This window comes from Dermacentor variabilis, chromosome 9 (assembly GCF_050947875.1).
Source record: "Dermacentor variabilis isolate Ectoservices chromosome 9, ASM5094787v1, whole genome shotgun sequence".
NCBI lineage: Eukaryota > Metazoa > Arthropoda > Arachnida > Ixodida > Ixodidae > Dermacentor > Dermacentor variabilis.
The window spans coordinates 136864178-136885736 of record NC_134576.1 but is presented as its reverse complement, the minus strand read 5'-3'; the positions used below and the strand labels follow the sequence as shown (position 1 = coordinate 136885736).

General features: G+C 45.5%; 1 protein-coding gene and 1 long non-coding RNA gene across 5 annotated transcripts in view; one reads left to right on the top strand and one right to left on the bottom strand.

Moving 5' to 3' along the window:
- Positions 1 to 21559, bottom strand: part of LOC142557637 (adenosylhomocysteinase-like 1) — a 271459-nt gene that overhangs the window by 193555 nt on the left and 56345 nt on the right. For all 3 annotated transcript variants that reach the window (XM_075669613.1, XM_075669611.1, XM_075669612.1), the window contains exon 2: positions 14671 to 14758. In XM_075669613.1, coding sequence (XP_075525728.1) covers positions 14671 to 14758 — 88 coding nt within the window. The remainder of the gene's footprint in view (positions 1 to 14670; positions 14759 to 21559) is intronic.
- Positions 1 to 21559, top strand: part of LOC142557641 (uncharacterized) — a 137416-nt gene that overhangs the window by 80642 nt on the left and 35215 nt on the right. Inside the window, exon 1 of one of the 2 annotated variants that reach the window (XR_012822801.1) lies at positions 928 to 1176. The exons of the other annotated variant lie outside the window; for it this stretch is intronic. This is a non-coding gene — a long non-coding RNA (uncharacterized LOC142557641). Of the gene's footprint in view, positions 1 to 927; positions 1177 to 21559 lie in introns of those variants that run through there. 2 annotated transcript variants of the gene reach the window in all.

The window sequence follows — 21559 nt, the reverse complement described above, 5'->3', positions numbered from 1 at the left end:
GAAAAGCATCTGCAGACGGCTCAGCCGCTCTTGCGTTGAAGCGATACACCGCACGAAGGACACTTCGCTCGCAGCAGCTGCCACGTTACCTCACTGCAGCGTTTTAACGGCGAATGTCCGAGGTCTTTGAGTGAGATGTGTTCATGTTTGCTCATGCGCGCGTGACATCATGCTTGTTTGTGCGTTATGGTATGTATATTTACAAGCTTATACGGCCGATAAAACTACCATACTGACTTCGTATAATTGTCTACTAATTTGTTATCGCAATCGATGCTTCGCCTTTCGGACGAAACTGCGACTTATTTCTATTACTTCTATCAAGTAGTCCTGATATGGGTCCCGAATCCTAGGGGGATAATTCAAGATAGATCTGACATGCAAAATATAAAGTGTTTCTTGAACATCTCTGGACGCTGATTTGAAATTTCCACGAGTAAAGGAACACTTTACTTGTCCTAAACATTGACTGCTGGATGTGTATGTTCCATATAAGTTTCGACGTGAAGTAAACATCCACGGTACTTGCACTCTCACACGCTTTCTCTTATGTTTTGAACTTTGTATTGCGTTTGAGGTTCGAATGTTTTATTTGAAATATGGCCCGGCGGCCTTCAACACTTGCGCCACGCAGAAAAGGAGGCGAAGGAACCGAAGCTATATTGGTTCGCAGGTCAGCCACCAGATGCCTCCACAGCGGCGGCAGTCGCAAACACTGCAGCTGCGCCGAACCGTTAGGCGATACAACTACCGATTGAGTAGGAATTCGCACGCCGAGTGGTGCCACCTGCCTTCGCGCCTAAAGTCAGGGAAGAACGGGGAGGAGCGTGAAAGAGGAGGAGGAGGAGGCGCAGCTAGCGGCAGTAGAGCACCACCAGCAGCAGCAGCGCCACGCCGCGACCGAAAGACGACCCGGGCCAAACCACGCGCCTTCCGCGCACTGGAGCACGGGCCCACCGACACGAGGTTCTCTCCGCGCACGAAGGGGCTCCAGCGCGGGCGTGAAGGCGTGCGATGCGGGCGACGTGCGGCAGCGCGGGCCGCAACCCCGGGCTCCGGAACGCGGCATCGGAGGAAAGGAGGCGCACCGCGAGCGAAGGAGACAGCAATGCAGGCGAGGACCGGCTACAAAGAGGCACGCGTCGAGCAGCACGCGCATCGTGGTCTGCCGCTAAGGTGAGACGCCCGGAAACGTTTTCTACTATTCCAAACACACGCACACACTCTCTCTCTCTCATTCGCGTTCCCTCTCTTGTCGTTTATACTTTTCTCCACGACTCTGAAGGTCTCCTCTATCCCCTTCCACCCCCACTCGTTCGGGCGCGTTTGCCTCTACACGACGTTGTTCGACGTTGCCGCAGGACGCAGCACATATACAATCGGGAGCTAAAGTTTGGAAATCACGTGCCAGCAGAGAAAAATGTTTAGCTTCCTTGCGGCGCGACCTCGCAGCCTGGAATTGGGACGCGCGCTACAATTGTCGAACACGCACTCTTGCGTTGCACAACTCGATTTCGGGCTAAGTGTGTAATGCAGCGAAAAAAAAAAGTAATGCTTTTCCCACATTATTCGTCGCCTGCAAACTTGCTCACGAACAGTGCGGTTTATTGTGAAATCCCGGGAACTCATCATTGTTGAGCCCATGGGGGGGGGGGGGGGGGGAGCTGCGAATTAATTTCGGCCACTTGGGGGTTCAATGCAAGTCACATTCCGCTCCCATCGGAATGCGGCCGCCGCGGGCGGGAGCGAACCCGCGAACTCGAGCTCGGCAGCGCAACGCTATAGCCATACCTCAGCGGGTAGCAGTTGAAAACACTAGCATTCATCGACCGATAGCAGATTACTTTTGCAGGCTGCAGCCGAAGGCCCTCAGAGCCGAAGGCGAATTACGTCGCCTGGGGCCCTTCAGCGTTAAGTACACAATATAAAGCACGTGACCGTTTCCCACTCTGACCACATTCGGAACAAATGTCGTGTGCACCGAGCTTTGTTTTTTTTTTTTTTTGTCATGGCTCCTGACCATATTCTAAAATGCTTGAGAGATAATTGAAAAGCAACAGTAAATCACTTAACACTGGTAATTTCTTATTAATTTATTATTATTATTATTATTATTATTATTATTATTATTATTATTATTATTATTATTATTATTATTATTATTATTATTATTATTATTATTATTATTGCACACAGTGAAGGCCAAACTTTTCCTTCTTGAATTGGGTGCCGAAGCGGTAGCACCGACACGTCAGTGTTACGTCGAGGATTTGGAATAATTTTTCAGCATTTGGTCCGCGTAGGAAAAGAAGTAGTTCTCGAAACTTACTACATTCACCTTTATGACTCCTTCAGGAAGCGATATAGCACTTCTTTACCTTTAAAAAAAAAGAAAGAAAATACATTAGATACACGGATCTGACGTCACGGCTAGCTGGTGCAGGAAGATCATGGCTCTTCCTCGTCACCAGTGTTTAGTATTTTTTTTTTTTTCGTCTTTTCTAGCAAACAAAGCTTCGTGAACGTGTGCGAACGTTTACACAGACAAGGACGTGCAGCCAGTCCATCGCGTACGTCTTGCGGTTGCTGCAAAGCACTTCGGCACCTGATATTGGAGTGACCCGCTTTCAGTGCGCAGCGCATGTAGCTAGTGAGGGACCATCACCTCCTTGGCCTGCAGTTGACGACACTCGACAAACGTCTGTACCACAGTGGCTGTGCCTCTCGACGCGATCAGGCTCATCGCACTGTGCTTTTCTAGAGTTAACTAACTTAGGTTCACGTTTGTAGTGTCGATACTGTTTCTTCTATTTACCATTCTGTAGTTTCATGAGCTTCAGTGACCGGCCCGGCCCTACTGTGTGTGACCTGTACTGTGTGTACTACTTTATGCTTTTAGATTAGTCTTGTTGCTCTTTCTTTCCTGCCCTCCTTCCTATCTTGCATTTCTGTGTTTTTGCCACCTCCTCTCAAGAGTGGCAGGCCGTTGTGCCCCTTCCGGTGGAAGTTGCCAGCCTGCTCCTCGCTTTCCCTTTCCTCTCAAGTGTATATATGTTTTCAAATAATAATAATAATAATAATAATAATAATAATAATAATAATAATAATAATAATAATAATAATAATAATCTTCGTCTCGCGGTAGGAGTGACCATTTCGCTACTTGAGAACAGTAGTATACTAATTCGTCCCAACATAGTATTAAGGGCGTTCGAATGGTCAAATTTCCGAATCGTATATCGAGTATTGTCATTTCTAAACAGAAAGTGAACTACAATAGTTGTGTGGAGCAAGTGTTGTAAGAAGGGCTTTTTTTTTTTTTTACCCTACTTTGTATGCGCGTGTAATGCGTTTCACAACTTAGCGTCCGGCCAATAGAGAGGCTCGTAAATTATAAACAACTCCTTGGTTCCACGGTGTTCGGTGCATCTTTCTGCAGCCTCCACAGAGCTATCCGCGGAGCGGAGAACCCTTTCCCCTTCGAGTCATGAATAGGCGTCGTTATTCGTTACATCCGAACGCATGTTTGACAATTTCAAAAAGTAAATTCTCAAATCCAATCTTACGCCCCCACCCCCTATTTAATATTCTTCTCCACTGTGTCCTTAGAAAGGATCAATGTCGGCTTCACGAGGGTGGACAAGAGATTAAAAAAAAAAAAAAGAACGACGAAGTGTGCTACACCTCCCCCCCCCCTTTTTTTTTCTTTCTTTTCGCTTGTTCTTTTTATGGGGCGGCCGCGCCGTGCCGCCCCGCCGGAAAGTGAGACATCAGCGGGCGGCGCGACGTCGTTGTGCGCGACCTTGTACAACGAACAAGGGGTGAGCCTTTGGAACGAAACGCCTACGTTTCCCCGCGGTTTCTCTCCCGTGACCGATTCGCTTCGCTTCTGTGTTCTATTCACTTGTCAGCGTACCTGTACACGCGGTTCGCGCATCTGTCGAGCCGATATTCTGCAGCGCAGAAATTCGTGAGCGAGGAGGGGACAGAAGACGTGCGGCGTACTTGGGCAAGCTCCGTTGCAAGGGATATTTCGAGGCTGCTGCTGCTATTCCTATTTATTTATTTATTTATTTATTTATTTATTTATTTATTTATTTATTTATACATACATACATACTGCAGCCCAATTGGGCTATCGCAGCAGTGGGTTTGTACGTTGGATATAGCAACGAAACGTTTTTCTGCACAAATTAACTTCAACACCGTAGGAATCATGATCATTTCAACATAAAAGATATGATGAGTAATAATAAACACAGCATGAGTCAAGTTACCTTCTACAAAAGCTCCTCTAAAGGCAGTGCCCTAGTTTCAACTTGTAGTAAGTTCCATTTTTCAATTGTACGAAGAAAGAAGCTAAACTTAAATAGGTTAGTACTCAGTTGAAATGTTGCAAGGTTTGCGGCTATTCCTTGTAGGTTTCAATTTACCAGGAGACAAATCTTTTTTTTCAATGAGTAGTGTGTGGTGTTAATGAGATTATGCAACAATTTAAGGCATTCACTATCACTACGCTCAGACAGAGTTTGTAGACCTAATGCAACAATGAGGTGAGCTGAGGGTGACAAGTTCCAGTCGTATATGAAACGGATTGCTTTCTTTTCAACTGATTCGAGAGTGTTAATGTCGGATACTTTATAAGCGTTCCAGATGGGGCAACCATATTCGAGAATGGGTCGGATGATCTGTTTATATGATAGCAATTCTGTTTCACGCGAAGCTTTTCGCAATGTACGCTTTAGATAGCCTATTTTCTTTAGTGCTTTATAGCATGTGTATTCAATATGCCTAGATCATGACATGTTAGGTGTGAAGATGAGGCCAAGGTACTTGTATTCAGACACCCGTTCATGGGAAGAGCCATTAAACGAACAGTTAAACAAAGAAGCAGAGGTGCGCTTACTAAAAGATAAAGCGACTGTTTTTACAAAGTTTATATTAATTTGCCATTTGTCGCACCACATGCTAAATTGTGTAAAAAAAATCGTTATGTCGAAGGTGGTCAGCATTCGTGTTGATTACGTCATACAGCACACAGTCGTCAGCATAAAGACGAATTTTTGCGGACATATATAATTCGGCAAATCATTTCTATACAATAATAACAAAAGTGGCCGTAACACTGAACCCTGGGGAACTCCGGACGTCATATTTACTACAGACGAGTTTGAGGAATTAAACGAAACATAATGGGAACGGTTATGTAAAAAGCTAGCGACCCAGATAAATAAGGAAGAGTTATTAAGTATCGCGAAGCTTATGGAGAAGTTTTGAGCGCGTAACAGTGTCGAATGCCTTGGAAAAAATACTACTGCTACTACTGCTACTACTACTACTACTACTACTACTACTACTACTACTACTACTACTACTACTACTACTACTACTACTGGCTAACTAAATAATTCTCCAATACAACCTAGTGTACCAAAGCCGGCTACTGCTATTGTCCCTACTGTTATCGCTACAGCTACCAGCACTGGTACCATCATAGCAGCTGCTATTATTGCTTGTGTTACTGAACTGCCCATTACTACAGTTAATACTGCCATAACGTCTCATCATCATCATCATCAGCCTGGTTACGCCCACTGCAGGGCAAAGGCCTCTCCCAGACTTCTCCAACAACCCCGGTCATGTACTAATTGTGGCTATGCCGTGCCTGCAAACTTCTTAATCTCATCCGCCCACCTAACTTTCTGCCGCCCCCTGCTACGCTTCCCTTCCCTTGGGATCCAGTCCGTAACCCTTAATGACCATCGGTTATCTTCCCTCCTCATTACATGTCGTGCCCATGCCCATTTCTTTTTCTTGATTTCAACTAAGATGTCATTAACTCGCGTTTGTTCCCTCACCCAATCTGCTCTTGTCTTATCCCTTAACGTTACACCTATCATTCTTCTTTCCATAGCTCGTTGCGTCGTCCTCAATTTGAGTAGAACCCTTTTCGTAAGCCTCCAGGTTTCTGCCTCGTAGGTGAGTACTGGTAAGACACAGCTATTATATACTTTTCTCTTGAGGGATAATGGCAACCTGCTGTTCATGATCTGAGAATGCCTGCCAAACGCACCCCAGCCCATTCTTATTCTTCTGATTATTTCCATCTCATCATCCGGATCCGCCGTCACTACCTGCCTTAAGTAGATGTATTCCCTTACGACTTCCAGTGCCTCGCTGCCTATTGTAAATTGCTGTTCTCTTCCGAGACTGTTAAGCATTACTTTAGTTTTCTGCAGATTAATTTTTAAACCCACTCTTCTGCTTTGCCTCTCCAGGTCAGTGAGCATGCATTGCAATTGGTCCCCTGCATTACTAAGCAAGGCAATATCATCAGCGAATCGCAAGTTACTAAGGTATTCTCCATTAACTTTTATCCCCAATTCTTCCCAATTCAGGTCTCTGAATACCTCCTGTAAACACGCTGTGAATAGCATTGGAGATATCGTATCTCCCTGCCTGACGCCTATTGCATAACGTCTATTAACGCGTTTATCACTACTTGCGCTACTGCTGAGCTTATTACTACCACACGACAACACCACCTTCATTGCGACTATACCAACGCCACGGCTACTACTGCTAGTATTACTACTGGCTGCTATTACTACTACACCGCTCTCGCAGTTTCCTCATCAATGCAGTGCGACAATGTGGAAGCTAGGTAGCGGTCTTCTATTCCGACGCAACGGCAGCAAAACAAGGACCAGTGAGACACGAAACTTAGGAATGCGGAATTTAGAGCACAATAGCACGGATTAGATCGAATCAACGTAGTAACGTCATAAACATCTAGCAAATAAACAATTTTTAAAAAATAATACAGATTATATTCCCCAATCAACATGAAGCCCGAGTGCCAAATTAATGTTCACGGGCGAATATATAAAGTTTCTAAATACCGTGCCTTAAAATAGAAAAGCATACGCGCAAACTTACAATTATAGATGAGAAACAGTGAAAGGAGCCACAGGGAAGGGGCAGCGAAGAGCGATCAAAATTTTATTTTAAATTGAAGTATCGTTCGTCATCTGCTTACGCTTCACATTATATGCATTTCGTATCGCGTTGGATGCCAAGTAGCTGGGGAAGAAAACCGTCGCCGAATAGAGTATCGGATTGACAATGGCAACTCGGGCAAAACACCAGAGGTCGATTACGGGTGAACAGCGCGAAAAGAAAATCGATAAAAGAAAGACTGACAGGATAGGCGATGTCCTGTCCATTTTTGTTCTCTAGTGTTTTCGCTCTGTTTCCCCTTAATGAAGTCATACCAACAAACTCAAGTTCAGACCAGAGTTTGAAACACAAGTACCGTAAGAAAGAAAAATAATAATTATAACAAACAGAAAAATAAGAAAGGAGGTGCGGCAAAATGGTAAAAATGGGGGAAGTGCTGAAAAGAAGAAAGTGAAGAAAAAAAAACCTTTTCTAAAGGACTCGAGGCAGCGCTTGCGTAAGCGTTTTCATCTCGCTTCCTGTTTCACATTCCATTCCTTGGCACCTACATTCGTGCCCCAGAGGCAATAATATCTGGAAAGAGGGTCATTTCCCTACACGTCGGCAGTGAGGAAATAACCAAACACAAGGCTATGGCGGTGTTTCTTTCGAGTATTCCGGCTTTCGCGTTCTTTTTCAACTTTCTTGCATAACCACTCGAGCAGCCGGTCAAGTTTCAGAAAAAGGCCGGCTTGGGCTTCGCTTCGCGCATACCATATGTCGAAGAGCGTTCACAACACACGGTAATATGAAAGAAAGAGACAGAGAAAGAAAGAAAGCCCCTAAAGAAATGCGCAGCTTTTTTCATCTCTCAAAGACCACCGTTTAATTCACTCGGCATTAAAAGGGATTTTAGTCTATCGCGTGACTTTGCATGTATTCTTCCCTTTGTTCTTCGTCACTTTCCTTTAGGCTAACGGCGCAAAAGCTACGGATATTGTCACACCGTATGGATAAAAAAAGTTTACAGGTACACACCCTTACAAAAAGCTATATCATTCTGTCCCGCGACCTCTATAAATACGGAATCAAATGAGAAATTTCGTGCCACGTATTACAACTACTGCAAACGAAAATTTGTGCGGTTGAGGGGTTGAGAGGAAGCTCGGAATTTTTTATCTAAACACAACCGCTGCATTAAATCATAAAAGGTTTTCGCATTTAAAGAAAAAGGTTAAAATCGAGTGACTAAAGAAAGCGGATTTTCGGTTCATGACGTTTAATTTTTTTACACCTTCTTGAATATCTCAAAATTGAAAAGAAGAAAAAAAAAGCTCTGGCATCAAGTTTACAACTCTGTAACTCAGCAATTAAAAGAAATATATCAGTATTTTGTAAACATCACATACTAATACATATAAAGCAAGCATACTTTGAAATATACCACTAATCCGTGAGTGATGTCAGTCTAACACCCTCGTTAACGTTGTAGAGGCTTTATGTAAGCTGTAAATGCCTACATCTAATTAGTGTGCTCAAATTGCCGTAACATGTGCAGCTTACAGAACTGCGACATGTTTCGGATGCATAGTTACGGATTTGTAAACTTCGTGCTGTCATTTTAGTCTTGTACATTTTCGGCAATTTTTCGACATGTTTGGGCTTCACGCGAAGGCAGCATACGCTCAGAATAATCGAAACGTTCAAATATATATTCGAATAGCGTCATTTTCGATTCAGTCTTCGAACAGAATAGTCATCATTCGTAAATGCTGATATTTTTTGAACACCTTTCGAACATCTTAAAACGTCATCTGCGCCCAAATAAGCATAAAAATTGGAGGGGGTAAATTTTCACCCTATCGGGCATAGTATAAACATAAAACAAGAGAACTTGCGTAGTGGAGCAGGCTACGTCGCTTAGGTAGTCATGGTACTTTACAGGCTGTATGCAGCGATCATTCGCACTCTCTGAAGAGTCCTGTGCATACGAAAAGAACTACTTGCTCCTAATGCTCCATTTGTGCTTTTAATAAACAACACTTCGTAACGTGCTATGTAATGACAGAAACGTGTTAACTTTGAGAATACCAGAGTGTGAACCTCATTTTATATTAGCTGACAACGGCTGTTCGTTACCCGAAAACTATTCGATATTCGTTTCGATTCGCGTCCGGCACTACTATATTCGTATTCGACTCGGTCTCAAAAATCACTATTCGCACACCCCTGGTACGCTGTAATCACGCCAAGCAAATACGCGGGTAATACGCGCTTCCCGTGCGGTTACTTGCAAGAACTCCCAATAGATACTCGCGTACGCACACGCAAAACTGGGTTGCGCGCAGTGGTGACAGACTCTGAACTTTTTTGATCGACGCGTCGTCTATGTGTTGACGCAGAGTGAGACCTGTGAGGCGCGTTGCGAGCAACCACTATCATCATCGTCACGGGAGAACGAGGCAACACGGACAAGGCGTGTTCTCCTCTGTAAACTCTCCCCCCCCCTTTCCCTCGCTTCCCTCTGCCTTTACAAGAGCCTATCAGTATTCTACTCATCCACTCGCGAACATTTGCGATCAATCAACCAGGTGGTGTCCCCACACGAGGCGGCTTTTCGCCCTAGGAGAGATTGATGTGTTGCTTTCCCACCTTTGATATATATATATATATATATGTGTGTGTGTGTGTGGAAGAGAGGAAAATACTGTACGTACCGCGCTGATGCCTGTCTCCCTTTTTTTCACCACTTTCGTCTATTTTTTCCATACTGGTGCACGATAAAGCGCTGTTGCTGTCACGCGCCTCTATAGAGCAAATAAGAAAATGCAACGTCATTCATTTCTCTTTGTTCTTTTCTTTCGCGACCTTTACGGCCTGATAGCACATGTGCTGACCTATGTCGTCGTCTACTAGCCAGACATAAAAAAAACGCCTCTCTCTCTTCAGCGGCCAACTTTTATCGGTCGCGATGCCGTGCTTTATCAAATAATGTTTGTTTCCCGAACGCTCAGCGGTTAAGCAGGAGACACGCTCTAATGGTTCGTTCGCTCGCTTGATCGTTCACCCCGCGAGTACTGTACAGTGCAAAACAAGCTGCTGTGGCAATTTGCGCCCTTTCGGCTACATGTATTAGCTCAAAAAACTAGAAATTTATGTATGTAGGCTACAGACCGTGCATCTACACCGCCTATAGTCAGGCGCTCTTATCGACTCGCGTATACAGACTGACGGCGAATACAGCAGTCAGTCTGTATTCGTCGTACAGCACCGTTAAACACCTTTCTGTAAATGTGCTTGTATTCACTTTGTAAATGAAGTTCTCTCTTCTCTCCCTATCGCGCGGACGTCAATAAACCCCTGCCTCCATAACTTTCGCCTCTCCGCAAGGTTTTCATTGCTTCGCGGCGTAGCCGGCCCTCTATGAAGGCAGGCACATTGAGTACAGACGTGTGCCAACTTTGGGCCGATCAGTATGCGTGATTCGTACACACCGAACAAAGCCCGGCACCCAATGCCTAAACTGCTACTTCGTGCGTGAGTGAGCGCAACAGAAAGATTTACGTGTCGGCTTCCGTTATCGAACTAACTTGCGCAGTTATGCCATGTGTGCACGTGATTGGTGAGCCGGAAATGAGTCATTCATACGTGGCTTAACGCTTTATGACCATTTCGTGTCACTTGCGAAGGTGCCCTGCGTGAACGTGCAAGTGGTGTCCCCAGCCGCTACTTTTTCAAGCCGACAATGAGAGGAGTGCGAAGTCTACACTGTAGGGTTAAGCATTTACGAAGATGTAGGGGCACCCTTGGTTATTGCAAGTCCACGACTCAATGAATGTCGTTTTCGGTAGAAAAAAGAAAGAGAAAACCGACACTACGTTTCAGAAAGCGTTCTGTCTTGTGTTTACTGCACAAAGAATTCTATTTGCCCGCTTAAGAAAAAAAAAAAAGACTACGTTACGGAAAGAGGGAGAACTACCAAGTCCTTGAATTGCAGCAGCAAGTTCACCGATATACAACTAAGACAAAGTTGTATGTACGCGCGAGCCAATAATGTTCGTTCCATTCTGTGACGTCACGGCGGAGACGAACGTCTTTCAGTATCGGCGTCTCTCGAGAACTAGCGCAGACGCACAACAAGCGGATACAAAGGGATTTCGTAGGCGGAGCTCGTATTGCATTCTCCAAGGGTGTCACCAACTCGGCTATAATCACACCGACCTACGCATCAACCTCATAACTCCCCCCGTCCTCCGCCCCCTCCTTCCCTCCAACCTACTGCTCCCAAAGCGAGATAAACTGAGCCGTAGAAACTGAATTCGTAGTTCTCGGTGCACAAGCCAACGAGACGTCAAAACCAGGTCTGAAGCCCTCGTCGTCCCAGAGGTGGTTTATTAAGCATTGCGTGCAGCGTCCGGTTTGCGTCGAGTAGTTAGCTAGCACGAAACCCTGTATGCCTCAGCGGAATTTCCGACGCGAAGCCGCGGAAACCCGAAGGCAGAGTACATCGAAAGCACGGCTGCAAGCCTCAATAGCGCGCCAGAATTTCGCTCTTTTTGGCGCCGCCTTCCAGCTTGGTTCTTCCGCAACGACTGGCAAGCTCGCTTCACGGCACAGACTGTAGGCGGCAAAGTAAATAAACCGGAAAAGAACGCCTCTCGGCGCGGAATTATGTGGCGCGAACGCAACAAGTAAACGAACTCGCCGCCCGGATTTATGTTATATATCGTTTTCTCGTGTCGCACGCGCGTGCACCTTTCACGCCTCAGACAACGTCGACGATGGCAATTATTTACAGACCGGTACAGCAAGTTATTAAAGTTGCACAGCGTACTTACACTGCGACGAAAGTGAAGAAAACAAACGCGCGTAATCTTTCTTCGCACTTCCAGCGCCCGCCTTATAAGAAATTCAAGAACTTTCCAGTTGATACTTTCTCGGGCAAATGTCTCTTCAGTGCTGCTTTCCTTTTTATGCTGGCAAAGGACAGTCAAAAAGAAAAAGAAAGAAAGAACAGCCAAGTGATAATGTGTTTACCCCACCACCCCTGCTCATTACATTTTTATTATTATTATTATAACAGCATATGTGTATAGTAAACTTATACACTTACATTTCTTTTTTCCTCTCAAGAGAAAAACGGGGCAACAATTACGCTGTTCAGTTATCCAGTTTTTACTATAGTATATTATTATTATTATTATTAGTAGTAGTAGTAGTAGTAGTAGTAGTAATAGTAGTAGTAGTAGTAGTAGTAGTATAACTTCGCCAGGGCAAGCAATAATTCCTAAAGAAAAGTAACAGCTGGAAGTTCAAGAAAAGGAAAGAAGTCGCAGGTTAAGCTAACATTCTCCTCTATAAAGATTAAAAAGAAACTAATAATAATAATAATAATAATAATAATAATAATAATAATAATAGGTCCAATGCGGCCAGCAGGTTAACGCAGCGCTCGCCTCACGGCACCTTTCGCCATCTCACGGAGACACGACGTACTTGACGCCGCCTCCTATTGCTCACCAAGCGCCCTCTCTTGTGGGAGACTCTCGTTCGCCGCTATTAGGTAAGGGGCTCCAAGATCACCGACGCTGCACTGCTCCCTCTCCGTATCACGTCTCGTGCGAAGGATGGCGCTACAAGCGGCTCAGCTGAATAACACTGGACAGCTACGGTTGCACCCCTCCATTCGAAGGACGGGCCCTTTCTTGCGAATTTCGCGTCATATTATGGATATTTTATTTTCTCGCTGCCTTATCTGTAACAAATGAAATACCACCCGACATACAAACTTCTTCTAGGTGCGTGTCGCCTACATATGGCGGGAAAACCGAAGTACTGGACGCCAACACGAAAATAGTGAACATATTTAGATAATTCAGTCGTGACATTATAGCAAATATTATAGCAAAAAATATAGTAAAAGCCTCTGAATAGGTCTGTTAAATGGGCCATAGCACGCTTTGCTGGCTCACTTACATAGTTATCGCCTTCATATATATATATATATATATATATATATATATATATATATATATATATATATATATATATATATATCTGTGTGTGTGTGTGTGTGTGTGTGTGTGTGTGTGTGTGTGTGTGTGTGTGTGTGTGTGTGTGTGTGTGTGTTCTTTTAATGGCAACTACAATATCGTCTAGTCCCATTTGCTCTCTGATCCATACCGCTCTCATAACATTTTTCGTTTCATCGCTCTTTGCGCGGTTCTCAAAAGCCACTGTCAATCAATTTTCATGGTACCCATTCTTTTTTAGCGCAATGGAAAGCTTGCCATCAGAATATCTAATCGTGAAGTGGTAACGCGGAAAACGCCGTGGACTTTGTTTTATCAGAATATTTCGATCTGCAGTGAAGATATCGTTCACTGGAAGCATGCTGAAAACGGTGATAGGTGATCGCGATAGCGATTATACGCCGGCATTCGGGAGAGGCAGGAGGCAGGTGCGGCCGTAGCAAGGAGGTTTAAATACTAAACTTTCTTCGGCTGTAGTTGAGAAAGTATTGTTTATCAAGTCGATGTTCCTGCGATTCATGCTTTCCTTCGATGTGTTAATGTTTCTGCGATAAAAGCTACGTGTGTTTGTGGATTCCTGTCCAACTTCTTTGGTATTTAACCAGTAAAAAACGAAACCAATGGGATCGAAAACGAAACGACTGCTTTTACACGTGATACGCAGTTCAGCGTGTTGCCGTGGCCACACGTGCGCTTTCAATATCCCAAGCATGGAATAAAGCGCGAGTCTCTAATAATATACCAAATGCAATTTTAGGCAATAATTATGATGTACTTAATAACGGTCGACTTATGTACAGTAATCTCACAAAATATACCCGCAGTCCCAAGATATCAGCGCTAGGCCTCGTCACTTACAGGGCTTTGAGACTTTCTTTGTTAATTTAAAATTATGATTCCTACTTCAATCGCTAAAAGTGGTCTGGATTCTATCACAACAAATCATGGTCCTTTCATTTCCATAAACGTCTCACAACCCATTCTGGCCGATGGCAATGCCTTTACTTGTTCTCGAGCTTCTTTGTTAGCATCGAAGTTTCTGCTATGTATATAGTGCCACGGACGTGTTGGACGAGAATAACTGCGTATCCCATATTTAACTACGTTGCCCAGCGTTCTCGTTGTCCACGGTGGGTCACGTTTACTCTGCTAGTACTAAATGAGGCTAACTGAACGTACCTCTCTGGCGGGAAGGAGAGTGTTGCGAGTAGTCTCCAAAATTGATACAACGTAGGTTACTCCAGCAAACTGAGCTCTCTCTGTTCTTATGCACACAGCAACACACAATTACTATTCTTGTAGCAGAAGCTTCGGCAGGCGTCGTTGATGTTGCTGAAGCTTCCGTCAAGCTATCACAGCATTTCGTGTCCCGTCTTTATATGATATGATAGCTATAATGGATGTGATGGATATGGGAAGCATAACTTATGACAGACTTCGACCTTATCATCTCAAAAGACAGAACCACGGCTAGGATGTTTCAAAATATTCAGATATTCGCTTCCACGTAAGCTTTGCGCGACCAAACGTCGTTGTCGGCGGACGCCGTACGCAGGCTAACGTTCAAAACGAGTGCACATTCGAGGATAGTTTCAACGTACGGCGTTCACACTTATATGCGGTGCGAGCGACCCACGCACGACAACGTATCGCGTAGCCCGCGGATACGGAAGCACACCAGACGAGGAGATGCACTCACCTGAGCTGTAGCTGTCGGTGGACGACGCCGACAGGGAGCGGCTCCGGTAGCGAGTGCGAGGCTTGATCCCTCCCACGAGCTTGGACTCCTGCAGGCAAAGGCACACGTTCACAGTCGCGCACGTACAAACCGGCACCGAGGCTTCGCCTCGTAACAACCGTGCGTGGGACAAAGCAGCCTTGCAGCAACATGACTACCGAACTGAGCATTGGCAACAGAGTCCAACAATGCGACCTCTGTAGAGGATGCCTCGTTTTCATTGCGCACTCACTGGATAGGCCAACGGACAGGATGCCCGTTGCTCCAATGAGGCGTTGCACCGGATGTCACATCTAGTAAAAAAAATTCACCGACGATTACGATATACTCCCTAATTCGAAATTTGAGCGCAGCTCTAAACGTGTTTTCATTTCGCGATATATTGGCTGGCGCGGACAATCCGTCTTGCGCGGCACGTTGCAAACGGAGCGATTTGTGTTACGACTGTCTTGCTAACCGGGAGGTCGCGAAAGGCAGCGAGTCGGTGACGCGTGGGCGATTCACAGCAGCAGCCGCAGACAAGCCTCCGCTTGTGCAGTGCTCCGTTTCCATATATGGTATCGGTGGCCGGGCTCGCCGCAAGCTTAAACGTTGGCGTCATCGGTGAACAGACGACGCGCGCTACACTGGCGCCATCTCGTGGCCATCGTCGCTGCGGAGCCCGTCTTGCGCGGCACTACGCTTTTCTTCTCACGCTTTTGCCATACTCTCCTCCGCCGCTTTCCTCCTCGCGCTCTCTTCGCTGTCGCCGCCTTTCATCCCCGGCTGCGCTCCACGTTCGCTTCTTCATCCTTCGCCGTGCTCATTCGCTCGGTTACCAGGGACACCGACGCTCACCGCACGAACGGACGCGTAAGAGCTGCGCTCTAAAATGAAGCTGTCACCGAGCGTGACCGTCTGATAATTAGGGTCCCATATTCTACTGTATCTAAAGTCGCACTAAAAAAACACTGAATTAGTCTATATTGGTAAAGTATTCTTGAAGAAGTCTATTTTCGTTGAATTAGCGGAAATGGGTTGATTATTGGCAGATGAAGTGACGGTCATAGTTCCCTTTTAATTTCGCGCCGAAACCCCACAGTCGGCACGTCAGTGTGAAGTCACAGACTGCAAAGTGATTTACAGTTAGCCTCGGGATTGTCGGTGGGCTCGTTCTGCGCTCACCCAAAAGCAGTACCGCCACCTAGCGGCCGCGGCCACTCAGACGGACCTCAAATGGCAGGTGGAAAATGGCTTTGTCTTTCAGTTTACGCGTTTTCTTACGCGTTTATGAGTTTTCAGTTTTCTCGTATATTCGAAGAAGCTATCATGCCTGCACCTTATGTGTAAGTCGCAATTTACGATTTTTCTGACGCAATTTGCTTTGAAAAAAAATTACCGACGATTACGTTACTTCCTAATGCGAAATTTGAGCGCAGCAAATAAGCTGTTTCACCTTTTCGATAGATTGAGGCAAAGAAATCGAGCAACACATGTATGCGCTATCACAGAATTTTTTTTTATTTTTCACACGTATTCCTTTAACAAAGACTCCACTAGGTAAGCTTCTGCTTCGGCGGCACGCACCTCTGGATTCTGACGGCGACGGCGCTGGGCCTCTGCTCTGGCAGCTCGTTTAGCAGCAGCAGCAGCAGCAGCAGCAGCAGCAGCAGCAGACGGAGGACTTCCATCGGTCGTCTCGCTCATGGCTCAGAAAGAACTGGCAGATAATTTCGCAGTGGCGAACGGCAGCGGCAATTTCGGCTCGGGCGGTGCACATATACAGATCCGCCGCCACCGATCTGGCTCTCTGATTGCCACCGCACAGGGGTTGCATTGGAGGAGGAGCGAAGAAAGGAATTAAGTTCGAGCCGGCGCTTTGACAACCGGAGACTCGCAGGAAGAGGGGGGAGGGGGGCGGCGTGTACACCCAGCGGCAAACGATGGGGGCAGAAGCGCGCGCAGCAAGCGGACAACACGATAAAGGGAGGAGGGAAGAGATAGCAGCGACTGACTGATGCCGCTGACGCCGATAGTGAGTCAACCCCAGCTGCGGAGTTGGTTTCAGGGACAACGCCGCCGATGCCGACACAAACAATATGATACCCTCGCTTCCGCAGCGCTAAGAACCAGGTCTAGCCGTGGGAAGGTGGTCACGTATTCGTCGACGTGCCGGGGCCTACGTGAAATAACCGGCGCGTCGGCAACTGAAGAGCACCCTATCCGCCACACAAGAACAGGGGGGGGGGACCCTTTCCTCCTCTTTCTGCATGGCGGCGACGGTGTTCTATGCAGTCACGTTATCTTGACTCTCTAGCGGCGTCAGCGGCATCCAGCGGTATCAGTCGGTCGCTGCTAGCGCTGGGGGGATGAAAGGGGGGCGGAGCTGGTTACGAGGCCGACGACAACGCCGACGACGACGCGAAACCCAGGAACGGACGCCAAAGAGCTGCGCTCTAAAATCGATTCGTTCAACAAGGCGCTTGCGCTTGGCGGAGGGCCTAGAAGAATGAGGATGCATGCTACACTTATGCATGCGTGCGTGTGCGCATGACGTGCGTCGCTTATGGTGGTGGTGCTACGTCTAACGTAGTCTAACGTCGGCAACAGCTTTGCTGTGCATCCACTTTCACAGGATAGAATGGAGGCGGAGTTTTTTTTTCTTTTCGCATTTCCGCCGTTGTGGTTCAGTAAAAATATTTCAAACTTCTCAAGTGCAGTCTTACCCCCGTATTCAGAAATGAATCTTAATTTGAAGCCCATGCTTGACTTGATTTAAACGACGCCTGTCGTCAACGCACCTAATGAAACGCAATGAGCGTCTTCGGCATGTTCGGCAAGTTTAGTTGCATTTCTGAATACGGAGGTTAGTCTTCCTTAGTATGCAACCTACTCCATTTTTATCGATAACTATTTAACTAGGCCCGAGCTTCAAAATCCGTGGTGTCACGGTGAGCTCGTGCGGGAACTTCACGGCGGCGGCGCCACCCGTCATGTGTTCGTGTCTTTTCTGGCTTGCCAAGCGTCTTCTCTTTTTGTGGTGTTGTGGAAGAGTATCGTACTAGCACAGCTAAAATAATTGTCATCTTTAGAGTTCCTTTAAATTATAGAGAGCGGTCTTGATCGAGATTTAGCACACGAGACCGTTCTATCCCTTTAGTAATGCAAACGAAGTTGTGCATACGTACACCGGAGTACTGAAAATTCTCAGACGCGAGGGGCAGTGCTACTTGAAACACCTTGAGACGCACTGCATGACTGAATAGTACCTGCAATGCCCTAAACCTTTAGTGCAATGACTATATGTACATAGCACACTCACTCTGAAGAAAGAAAGTGGCTCGTATGACGCATTGCGCGGACATCGATGCAGAAAAAAAAAATCGCATGCAGGTATTTGTGGCGTGCATTAGTTATGATAGACGGTGAAATACTACCTGCTATCCCACCCATGCTGTACATATGGATGACGCCTGCACTGCATGCACTTTCCAGACGTGTGAGAAAATTACAGCCGAGAGAAAGTAAGGACATGAAAGGCAGGGAGGGAAAAGATACGAGTGGTTCGCTACCCTGCACTGGTGGTGGGTGGCATAGAGAAATTACTGTTCTGTGGTGAATCTATACTGCGGTGCTAGGGGTTGGTGACTGCTGACCCCGTCTTTCGTCTCCAGCATCACGATAGTCATGCCTCGTCAACCGAATAAATAAATAGATAAATAAATAAATAAATAAATAAATAAATAAATAGAGGGAAAGAGTGAGCACCACGCGCGCGCATGGCGATATCATGAAGTCTTTTATAAAAAGCCACTTAGGCCGGTGCACTTCTAAAAGTACCTGCTAACAATTATGGGACTGGAACTTCAAACAGCAAAGAGACAGTTACAAACTTCAAGTTCGGACTAGATTATTCTCAATAATTCTGTCTGGCATTTTGTCAAGTACATTGTCAAAGCAGTTTCCTTGCGCCAAACGACCTCGATATAGTCAGTTTTTCCACGCTCCTGAACAAAAAGCCTTGTAAGCATCACTTTCTCGCAAAGTGTGCTCCTATTGCACGTATTTGCTCATGAGATCTGTGTAGAAATAGTTATTTTTTTTAAAAAAGGCAGGACGAAAACCACGACGACTGATTGTTTTTGCCTTCTTTGAGAAACACAGACCACCTGCAGCAAAAATTTGAGCAGCCAGGCCTATAGAAAGCCAAAACTTTTTTTTTTTTTTCTACAGCGTCTACACAATGTTTACGAATAGGGTGTGGACTTACGGCCTAGCACTTTTCGACAGCTACTGTCCGCAAAGATTCTGAAAACAGGACGTTTAGAAATTTGAGGATCACAACAGCTCACAGAGAATGGATTTATTTGTCATAGTCTTCTCCACAGACGGTCGGTGTAGCTTTCTACAGACTCAATAACAATCTTTCAAAAGAAAGCAAAGCTCTCTGATGTATGCCTCTGTGCAATCTATGGGCTATAGCACTCGGTTTCATAAGGAGCCAGGGTGCGCCATGAAGGCACCCTTTTTAAGACTCACTTCGTTGGCTGGTCTAAAGAATGACGAAAAATAGTTATTTCTTGCTGCTTGTAATAGAAATCCGCCTGAAGATCAACTTACCAATTAAAAGATATTCTTATCCAGTGGCGCGTATCCATGGGGTAGCACACCGGTCACGACCCCTTCCCTCCGCCCTCCGCCCCCCGCCCCCCAATGAAATCTAAAATTAAAATTTTATTTCCTCGAGAGGAGAAGCCGGGACAAAAATCTCCGATGAGCTGGACAGGGGACCCCACCCCTTTGGTATGACGGAAGTGCAGCATGCACAAAAAATAATAATAAATATAAAACCTAAAGCCTAAAATAAATCATACAGAAAATTAAAAAAAAACAAGCGAACATGATCATAAGCAAAGAAACATTTCTTCCTATACACACATATATAACAACACATACGTCAGAAGGGAACCAGCTCAATTTAGCAAATTTCTGCACATAGCAGATATATACATGTTCACATTTATATTCACACCCACACACACATCAGCAGTACAGCGTAATTTGAGAGCTTTAGTTGCAAGTAACTTTGAAATGTTAATAAATAAGTTTATTTAGGAGAGATGGCACTGTCTAAAGTAAGGACTGTTTGTCATAGTTTGTTCTAAGTGTTGGTGCAAACCACTTTTCTAGGTGTCCCGTTCATCGGATGTCGGCGTTTCCACGAAGCTGAGATAATCAAATATTACTATACTGTTTATATCGTGTTACACTATTTCTTTTATTGTTTACTTCTCTGTTAGTGTGCGGCCTTCCTAGCCAAGGCCTACCCCCTTCCCGTCCCCAGTCAGACGGGTACATCTTCCCCCCCCCCCACTTTTCTCCTACCCCCCAACAAAAATTCCTGGCTACGCCACTGTTCTTACTGATGAAAATCCAGTATTGATCGGAGTAAAATAAGCGTATACGCTAAATTAAACGACGGAATTCCACTAGATTAACTGACCGATTAAGATACAGTGTTGGAGTAATATGAGCGTACTTGGAATAAATAAGCGCACTCAAAGGTACGCATAAACCAGAGACGTCCGCCAGAAGATCAACGTAACGATGAAAAATATAATCTTAATTATGAAAATACACTCCCGAAACAAAGGTACGCCTAAACAACGCCGCCAAGACGCTACCGCGGAGAGGGTTCCCTATTGTAAAATGCCCACATTCCCCGTACCATAATCCTACATGGTCATATGGACTTATATGGGAACATACAGGTTTACATGCAGGATCCTACATATAATCATATAGGATTACGGATATAGAACATATAGGGCGTATGTTTTTTTTTCTTGTTAGGGTTGGAAACGCACAAGTTTCCCAACTGTACGTTCCCCCTTAATAAATGTATCCTTTCGACAACCGACCACGCGCCAGCAGTGAACCAAAACGGGCGCCGATGAAGCGCGAAACAAGCAACAGCGAAGAAAAGCACATTAGTCCTCTGCCAAGGTTGTCGAGACGGCGACGAGAGCGCGCTGCAAAGGACAGCCTCGCTCAGGGCGGTTTTTTTGTTGTTTGTTTTCTTTTCCCCTCCACTGCTTACAAACGCCCATGCCACGCGAACAATGCGGCTCGTAGAAAGAACGAGCTCAACTAATGCAGGGAATGGAAAATTATCACCCTCGTCTGTCTCTTTGTTCACCGCATTTGGTGCGACACGTGGTGCGTTGTGCGATGGGCGTTCGAAACACTTCGAGCAAAGCAGGCCGCAGTGGGAAACGGAGCGTGCACGCCTTGAAAAAAAGAAGAGAAAAAAAAATCTCCGGGAAATTTAGTGATGACAATGTAGACAACCATTGCCATACAAGCTGTTCGAGAAGCTGAGCAGACTTGCCCAATAGAAAAACTTTATGCAGCTTTAGAAGTACAGTCGAATCCAAATATAAAGAACCCAGATGGAGCGAACTATCCCCTTCATCGAACCCCTGAAACTTACTAAGCGATACTCATGTAAAATAACACTCTCATAACGTACTGGGCATAGTGTATACGATTCTTAGTGATGCCGAGAAACAGCCCAACGTACAGGCAAAGATTGTTGCTTACTAAGGTTTAGGTCTACAACAAATTGGTTGCTTCCTCAATTCTTTCCTCCAGAGGATATGACAAGTCTGTATACAACGAACGCATCACAAAGGTTCGTTTAGGTTCCTTGTAGGCGAGTTTCGGTACATCGAATTACTCGATATATACCGAACTATATTTACCCTATAAGCGTATTCGTTATAACCGGGTTCGATGTAGCGCATACCGGAAGTGACTTAGCGTTCCCAAAAACAGCAATCTTCGCTCGGGTTCTTCCGAACTCTCTTTA